Below are 9,385 nucleotides of genomic sequence, written 5' to 3'. Positions count from 1 at the left end.
GGAGAGAACGCAACCCTGAGGGGCGCCAGTGCTGATGGTGAGAGTCCTGGATGTGAGTTTGCCCAGCCTCACTAGCTGCTGCCTGTCTGTCAGGAAGCTGGTGATCCACTGACAGATGGAGGAGGGCACAGAGAGCTGTCTCAGTTTGTCTGAGAGAAGGTCAGGTATGATGGTATTGAAGGCAGAGCTGAAGTCCACAAATAAGATCCTTGCATAATTCCCAGGTTTGTCGAGGTGTTGCAGGATGTAATGCAGTCCCATATTGACAGCGTCATCCACAGACCTGTTTGCTCTATAGGCAAACTGAAGAGGATCCAGCAAGGGTCTAGTGATGTCCTTCAGGTAGGCCAGGACTAGTCTCTCAAGTGACTTCATGACCACAGACGTGAGTGCGACCTTAAAGCTATAAATAACTTTATAGCTTTAAGGACTCATCTGTATTTAATTTAGAATTTAGTGTTTGATAACTTTATTCAATTTCTGTATATTTCCTACTTGCTGAAGGGCATAGGTAGCTAAATATGACATTGGTTATACTGTGTTTATGAGAAAATTGTTTAAAGTTCACTTAAATTAGAAGTTATTTTTATTAAAGTCTAATAAATATTAAAATTGATGGCTCTCAATTATACTGTAATGTTGAATGGCAATAGTCAATGGTTAAATATTAGGGAAAAAATTATTATTTTATAGAGACATCAATATTGGTGTCAGTGATACTGGCCTTCATTCATTAAAAAGATGCCATTAATCAAATATTACAAATATACCGTCTTTATGTTGTTTCTACATTAATTTGAAGATTAAATGTGAAATTATTGCAACATAAAAGTAGATTTAAAAAGTTTAATGTTAGGTGGGATTAATCGCGATTAATTTCAGGAAAAAATTGTGATTAATTAGTTCATTTTTTTAATCGATTGACAGCACTAGAAAAAACGCATGCGAAAATTTCGGACTCAGCGTGCAGAGACCTTTAGTCTTCATCTTATCCATTAGTTGTATTTATTCAAAGTCAAACTCTCAATAGCGTCCTGTTTTGTGTATCTTCTCCATCCATATGGCATATTTCCCCTCCCCTCAAATGTTTTATTGAATAATTTTTCCAGATCTGTCTGGAATTTGCACACAAACCACTTCCAGTAGGGCAGTTCAGAGAAATCAGGGATGATGTTCCAGTCTTTATAAACTCCTCCTGCTCTTCTGTAATCTCTATATGGAAACCTTCCATCTGTTGTATTAAAACACTGATCACTTGCCACTAAACCTGTGCAAATATCAGCAGAGAGATTCTGTGTAGAAGTGTTATATGTGCCATTAATTCCAGTCACTCTGTGGAAAGGAACACTGTGATCTTCATCATGGTCTTCTATGGTGTTTGTGCAGACGGCTCCACAGAACGGACACTGAACCCAACAGCACTGACAGAAGAGATTAATCAGAAGATCATCTGGCCTGAACTTGAGGTCCAGTTTTTTATCAAATGTCTTTGTGTTGAATCTCCTGCTGATGTCAGACATTACAGCTGGAAGTTCTCGTGTTATCACATCTTCAAGGAGGCTGAAATCATCAACATCATCATGTTTGACTCCACTGAGGTGTTTTTCAGTGAAGATCAGCTCATCTGAGATCTGCTGTGTGAAACTCTTCAACCACAAACCAGCATCTCCTCTCTTCTCTTGAACATGTTCAGTAGATTGATGAGCTGCTCTCATGATCTTCTGCTGCAGGAGTTCAATGTTCTCCTTCATCTTGGGTAAAACACTGAGACTGAACTGATCAGTGATGTACCGACTGACTTCATCTCTGATGAAACTCTTGAAGTGATCTCTGGGATTATGAATGTAGTTCATGTATTTGTTAAAATCCTCCTCTTCTGCCAGTGTCTTCAGGATGTGTTTCTCCAGATTTGATCTGTTTTCATTCAGTGATTCACAGTTATATCTGATTTCATCTGTCAGATCTCTGGCAGTCTTCTTGTAGACGCTCTGCTCAATGAACTCTTTCAGTTTCTGACAGATGATCTCACCAAAAACAGCTGCTGATGCAGATCCATGACAGTATTTCTGGAAAATACTATAGTACTCTTCTCTCTTCTTCTGAACATATATTACAGGATCATTGTCTTCTCTGAACAGTCTGTGCTGGTCAGTGATTGTCTTGTTTGCTCTCTTACAGATGGACAGAACCAAATCCATGAAGAATTCATTCTTGAACACATATTTAACTGGTCCTTCCTCATGTTCTGTTACTCTTCTCTTGATGTAATCTATGAGTTGTTGAATGCAGCTGATGTTGTAGCCCATCTTTGAAATGTTAAATAACTGAATCATTCTGTTTGTTTTCTGAGCAATGTCTGTGATTAATGATCTTATCTGGGCTTCATCCTCTGGAGACAGAGTTCGGTCATATCCTAATGTTTCTTTAACTGTTCTGTGAGCATCCATTATAGCCCATTTAAGCCCACTTTTTTTGGACTTTCTGGAAATAACATATTCAGAAAAATTCAGCAGAGTGAACATATCCCTGCTCTCCCTCCAGTGATCAACATGAACACTTTCATAGATGTCATTGAGGATCTCTCTCACATCTCTCATTATATCAGTGTCTCTGAATGCAGGAGCATCTCTGATGATCTTCACAATCTGTTCCCAGAACAAATCAAACTCTTTCTTCACTGTTTCTTCATCATTTGTTTTGTATTTGAAGTTGAAGGTAAGTTCTCTGCTCTTTTCATAGAGAGTGTTTTCATGATGTTTTCTCTGAGCATCAATCTTTTTCTTCAGGTCTCGCTGCTGAAGAATCTCATTTAATTTTCTCTTTGTTTCTCTCACAATGTTTTCCTGAAGCTCTTTGATTTTGATTTCAAACAATGTTTTCCACTGAATCAGTATTTCTGCATCTGTGTCTTTCTCAAAGTATTCAGACATTGATTTATCCACTTCTTCACTTGTCTTCTTCAGCTCTTTTTGAAGATCAGTTTCTTTAATCTCATGAATCGCTTCATTTTCTATCAGGTTGTGTAGCTTGGTCTCAGTTTCCATCATGGCTCTGCGAAGACTCCAGGACCACTTCCTGTATTCTGTCTCCAGTTTCCTGTAAGATGAAATCTCCAGAGAGTTTCTGAAGCTGAAGACGAATCGTTCATTCAGTAAAGCCTCCCAGAGATCTTTAATACGATCTTTTAGATGTGTTAGCATAATTCCATGTGATTCTGAGGCATGAAATATAATAGTTTTCTTCAGTTCTTGAATGTTCTCACAGTAGTTTGGGTTTGGTGGAGCCATCGGTGGGCTTCCCTCCCAGAGCTGAGGAATATACTTCACATCTTTCTGAACATCAAATCTAATGATATCACTGAAACACTCTGCATCACAGACTTCTTCTTCAGCAGCGAGTTTAGTCATCTCATCCAGTGTCTCCTGCAGTCGTCTCCTTCCCATGTTTTTCTCTCCAGCTGTGACGTCTGAGACGTTCTGATGAACAAACACACAGCTGGGATTCCGTCTGACCTTCTTCATCCTCATGAAGGCCTGAACAACAATCTGAAGAATGTCCTGCATCTCAGCAGGGTTTTCTCCAAAGATGTTGATCAATGTCAGATTTCCCAAACCTACAACAAATGTGGCCAATTCATTGTCATGATGTCTTGTTGATCTTCCAGACAGTTCTAGAGCTCGAAGACCCTCAGTATCAACAACCAGAATATAGTCAGTGTTCATCTGTGTTTTCATATCGTCTGAGACTCTGATCAGCTGCATTAAAGCTCCTCTGGTTGTTCTGCCAGCACTGACGGCAAACTGGAGTCCAAACATGGTGTTCAGCATGGTGGATTTCCCAGAGCTCTGAACACCTAAAACTGACAGCACAAAGACTCTCTGGTCTCCCAGTTTCTGGATGAGTTGATCTAGAACAGCAGAGATCCAGATCACAGGAACATGAGCAGCATCTCCATCCATCAGCTCCAGTGGAGATCCAGAGATCATCATCTCTGCTGCGAGACTCGGGAGAGAAGAGAAGTCAACCTGCAGGTCTTTCTTGCTCTTCTTCAGAGTTAAACATGATTCATAGATCTGACCGATCTCCCTCATGATGTGCTCCACACCAAAGACTGCAGCTTGAAGATCCTCAGATATTCTCTCAAGTTCAGTTTGTTCAGCTCTGAGTCGTTCAGATTTATCATGTTTCTCTTTTAGCTGTAATACTGTTGACCACTTTTCATCATACATGTGATGTAGAGCAGAAAGATCAGCTGATGTATGTTCATCCAGGAGGATTCTGAGCCATTTGAGGAAAAATATCTTCTCATGTTCAGCACATGAGTTCATTTGTTTAATAAAGAGCTTCATAAACTCACTGATGTCAGATTCATGCTGCTTTTGACGGATTCTCTTCATCTCTGTTTGTTTTCTACTGATGTCCATTTCTGTCTCATCTGCTCGAGGTTGATGTAGCTCTCTGTTCTTCTGACTCCACTGATGCCACAGTTTCCCCTGATGAGGCAGAAATGATTCTTTGATTTCTGTCAGGTGTTTCTTCTCCAGTAAACTCATCATCTGCTGTGCTGCTGCTCTTCCTCTCCTGCAGTCTTCATCATCTTCCTCATCTACTCTGATCTCTGAGTGTTTGGACACATCTTCTAGTCTGAAAGTGAGAGATGAGTCTGAGAGACAATCATTTATAGCTCTTCTGAGTTCTTCAGACACATCTGATTGATTTCTGTCTTTCAGACCGATCTTGTATTTTCCTTTCCTCATCTCAGTTACAGTAGACTGATCCTCAGTAAAGAGACAAATGAGTGGCTTTGAGTCCTTGTAGAGTTTTTCAAGTGTTATGTTTCTGTCATTCCTGTCCAGTTGTGGCAGAAGAACAACATTGATTGAGCTCATGTCAGTGAGGATCTGCAGCTGTTTCTCGTGGTCTCCAGCATCTCCGTGTAGATTACAGAACGCAACACACTCAGTGAATTTATCTGTGTTTTTCCCAGATGGACAGAACCAGGTGATCTCCACCACTCCATCCATCAGTTCTCTGGTTCTGCTGCTGTCTGGGCAGTTCCTGTCGAAGAACGTGTTGTGTCTCTCATTGATCAGACTGTTCATCAGCTGAGACTTGGAGGAAGACACAGAGCCAAACCTGAAGAAAAACACCATTGGAGTTTGTGCTCTGTAGATCGGCTGGGTTTGTCTGATGAACTCATTGTTTCTGATCGTCCAGCTCTTGGTGACTTGTTTAAATGTCCAGAGAGGAAACTCAATCTGTTGTGTGAATGGATCAGGAACAAGCAGAGGCAGAGCGTACTGACACTGGGACAGTTTAGTGACCATCAGCTGCTTCAGGAAAACATCAGCACAATGAAACACGGCCATCTGGACATCCATCGGGTGAATAAGATCAGACTGACTGGTTTCTTTTTTAGAGCAAGCTATTTTATTGAATATATCACACTCATATTCAGATGAGTCACTGTCTCTTTGCTGTGTATGATCCTGTTCAGTGGTCTGTTTAGTTTTAATGTATCTTGCTCTGTAGTTCCTCATCAGTAGTTTCTGTAGGAAAGTCAGAATCAGCTCTTCTTCAGCACAAGACTCATGAGACTGTAATGAATGTTCAGTTATCTGAAGAACATCTGCAGCTCTCAGTTTATTGTGCTGCCTGCCTTCAAGATGAAGTCTGTGAAACAGAGGCTCTGTTCTTTTTGCTCTGAATCCGGATGCTGTTCCAAAGTCCTTGTTTTCTCTCTGTTTAATAGACAAAACAACAACATACTATTTTAATATTTTAAACATATAATTTTAATCTTTTCCAGGACTTCTTGTACTTTGCTGAAAGACACATTATAATTAACAATATTAAATTATGAAAATCTATATAAAAGGAGAAGTTGTCTATTTATTACTCATAATAGCATATACTGCATATACTTCTATTCAGTCTCTTCATGTGCTATTTGATGAATGATGATCTTACCTCTGTGGTGACTCTGATCACGTCACTCTCTCTGGTGTAGTTGAGTTTCCCCAGCGCAGCACATTTGATCTCATACTCTGTTTCTTCTCTCAGATCAGTCAGAGTGACTGTGTCTTGATCCTTCAGCACAGGTTCAGATCTCCAGTCTGTGTCCTGCTTCACTTTATACAGTAATCTGAGCTCCACTGTAGCAGGACACGATGAAGGAACCACCTTCAGAACCACACTCTGACCTTTGACCTCTTCAGCGACTGGACAGACTGGATTGGATGGAGGACTAAAGCAAACAGCGTTATCACATCCATGTTCATACAGCAGAATACAGGAACCAGGATGATTTTTGTGGTCTTGTGAGGAAACAATAAATTTAGTGGATTGACTATCGTGTGATGTCATCAGCTTCTTAAAAATTAATAAATGTTCTCTCATTTTCTCTCTAATGTTTCCAGTGAGCCACGTCAATACTCGAGGAGACGTTCCTGGATTCATCCACACTGTTTGCGCATTCAAATAATGTTCTTGATCAGAAAGCAGCTCATCTGGCTGCTCAAGGGAACTAAACGTGTAGCAAACCACATTCTCCACCTTAATATCTGACAAAACTGTATCTAAGCTTGTATTCACTTCAGCTCCAAAGTCCAGTAATTGTTGAAGAAACTCACTAACTGTGTTTAATTCTTTTTCTTTCTCTCTGATCCACTTCATTAGATCCTCTTTGGTAAATGGAGACTCCTCATGGGCTTGCAGAAGATTGGTCAAAGCACAAGTCTCTTCTTCACAGGCTTGAACTGACCGGATCAGCGACTGACTTTTATCACTGAAATCCTGTCTGTAGATTTGGCAGAATCGCTTCATATCTTCAATCTTCTTGTGAAATGCACTAAATGTGTTTATCCTGGGGTCTTTCAACAGTTCACTGCACTTGTTTTCAGTGAAGCTCAGATTATCAATGACACAGTCTAATGCCGTGATGAGCTTCTTCTCAATGATCCTTAGATGCATAACATCACTGAATGTGGTGTAGTTGAGTTTCCCCACCGCAGCACATTTCATCTCATACACAGCTCCTGATCTCAGATCAGTCAGAGTGACTGTGTCTTGATCCTTCAGCACAGGTTCAGATCTCCAGTCTGTGTCCTGCTTCAGTTTATACAGTAATCTGAGCTCCACTGTAGCAGGACATGATGAAGGAACCACCTTCAGAACCACACTCTGACCTTTGATCTCTTCGGTGACTGGACAGACTGGATTGGATGGAGGACTAAAGCAAACAGCTTCATCACATCCATGTTCATACAGCAGAATACAGGAACCAGGATGACTCTTCATTTCCTTTGAGGACACAATAAACTTTGCTGGTTTACAGTCTTTTGAATTCATCAGGTTCTTGAATATCTCCAAGTTTCTCCTCATGGTCTTTTGGGTCTCAGCAGTGAGCCAAGACTTTTGCTTGATATCAGGGCTTACCTCTACATTTTCTTCTTTTGGTGAAGAACTCAGATAGGCCTTTTGTTTAGGAAGGATCATGTCTGAGCAGTTTAATGATGCGAATGTGTAACTGACCAGATTTCCAACCTCCAGATCCATCAAGATGGCATCTATGTTGACTTCCACCTGTGCACCATAATCCTTCAGCTGTCTGAGGACTGTTTTAATGATCTCAGACTCTCTTTCTCGCTCTTTCAGCCATTCTGTGAGATCACTTTCATTGAATGGAGATGCATCATGTTCTTGTAGAAGATCATTCAGTGCAGTTTCCTTCATCACGTCTCCACGGATGTTTGGCAGCAGAGAGCCGAGCTTCTTCATGAGTCTCAGCTTGTACTTGTAGCAGTTTTGCTTCATTTGCAGAATTTTATCATGAAAGGCAGCAAAAGCCACAGCAGGAGAGTCTTCCAGAAGATCACTGCATTTCATCTCTGCTGTATATAAACTCTCAACCACTGATTCAGTTTCTAACATTAGATTTATGCTGATGTCTTTCTGAAGTTTTGAAGCTCTTGAGTGAAGTTTGTGCAGAGGATAAAGCCAAACTCTCAGAGGAACCGCCAGCTCTTTCTTTTTTTCCAGCAGTTTCGGAAGATTAGCAAAAACCTTCATCGCATCTTCAAAAGTGGTCGGGTTAGACTGCAGCTGGAAGTCACCATAAAATGTGCATGTGAAGTTTTTGACTGCAGTTTTCATATTGTCGTTCATGTTCAGGTCAGCGTTTGCATCTACTGAAACGACACCCTTCAGTTTCTCTAGAGCCACTTTTACTTCTCCTTTCACTGTTCTTTTGTCCTCATCTGAAGAAACTTGTCTATCAAACACAAAGCAGGCATCTGCTCCATACAGTATTCCTGTTACTACATGTGTGGCTATGTCATTAATATCATCAGGAATATTTTCAGCAGGCAGCTGATTCACGGTCAGTTCTTTAAACTCGCTGGTTGAATGATAATGTAGCGTCAGTCTCTGCTGTATGAAAGATCTCTTGGTGTCTTTGAGATACTTTGCTGCTCCACTAACCTGGACGAGTCCACCTAAAACACTCAGGTTCAGTCCACCTTCAATATTTAGTAACTTAGATTTGTCCTTAATGGAGTCTGAAGCTGTTACATTGAAATCTGTATTAATTTGGGGACGGGAGCAAGTTTTCTGCTTCAGCTGTTCTTCATTCCAAAGTCTGATTCCTGTGGGGGAAACAAAGTGTTTTAACTCAACAGCTGTACAAATAAAATCTGTTATTCCAATTGCTGATGTTCACTGCTAGGCGGGGATGATTTCTTTTTCTCACTCACACAGTTTTGACATATTTCAAAGTGTCTTTTATGGGGTTTTAAGTGTATTATTAGTTTTTTATTATTATTATTAGATTATGTACTTATATTAAATAAATGGAAGTGTTATTATTTTCTTTATGTCTCTCTTTATGTAAGGCTGTTTTAGTACCTGCTATTAACTCGTCGTTTCTGCAGTCATACAGCATGCCGAGCTGGAAGGGTCTCCCAAGAGCAGCTGTTTTGATCAGATTCAGTGCCACTGAGTCCATGCTAAAGACAATCAGATGAGGAAAATATGAGTTAGTGAGGTTACAGTAAATGTGAACTTGCACATAATGTATTAAAAGAGAATGAAGAAAGAATGTTTGTACCGGGGGCAGTTCTAGACCCTTTTTAGAGTCTGTCATTTCTATATAATGTATTTATTTTTGACATGTCTGCTACCCTGCATTAGTGAGGCTAGCAAACATTTCATGACATTGTCACGAGAAGACTGCAATTTTTTTTTAAATAAAATAAAGCACAGACTTGTCTTCATCTTGTGAACACGGCTTAATTAATGCCTGCATTCATTCTGTAACTGCATCATGCAATGCACATAGATAGTTTGTTCTGCTCATATGTGATTGTTTATATTTATATCACTGGAC

The 9,385-nt window shown here is 40.2% G+C and overlaps 1 protein-coding gene across 1 annotated transcript in view; it reads right to left on the bottom strand.

Annotated features, from left to right (window-relative positions):
• Positions 1–995: 995 nt before the first annotated feature.
• Positions 996–9,385, bottom strand: part of LOC306874588 (interferon-induced very large GTPase 1-like) — a gene marked incomplete at its 3' end in the record, with an annotated part of 14,014 nt that continues 5,624 nt past the window's right edge. Inside the window, exons 2-4 of the mRNA XM_079424736.1 lie at positions 8,905–9,005; positions 5,971–8,645; positions 996–5,741 (exon numbers count right to left, since the gene is read on the bottom strand). Coding sequence (XP_079280862.1) covers positions 996–5,741; positions 5,971–8,645; positions 8,905–9,004 — 7,521 coding nt within the window. The 5' untranslated portion in view covers position 9,005. The remainder of the gene's footprint in view (positions 5,742–5,970; positions 8,646–8,904; positions 9,006–9,385) is intronic.

This window comes from Barbus barbus (genome assembly GCF_936440315.1).
Source record: "Barbus barbus genome assembly, chromosome: 9".
In the NCBI taxonomy this organism is placed as follows: Eukaryota; Metazoa; Chordata; class Actinopteri; order Cypriniformes; family Cyprinidae; genus Barbus; species Barbus barbus.
The sequence above is the reverse complement of the archived record's forward strand: the minus strand, read 5'-3'. Positions and strand labels throughout refer to the sequence as shown.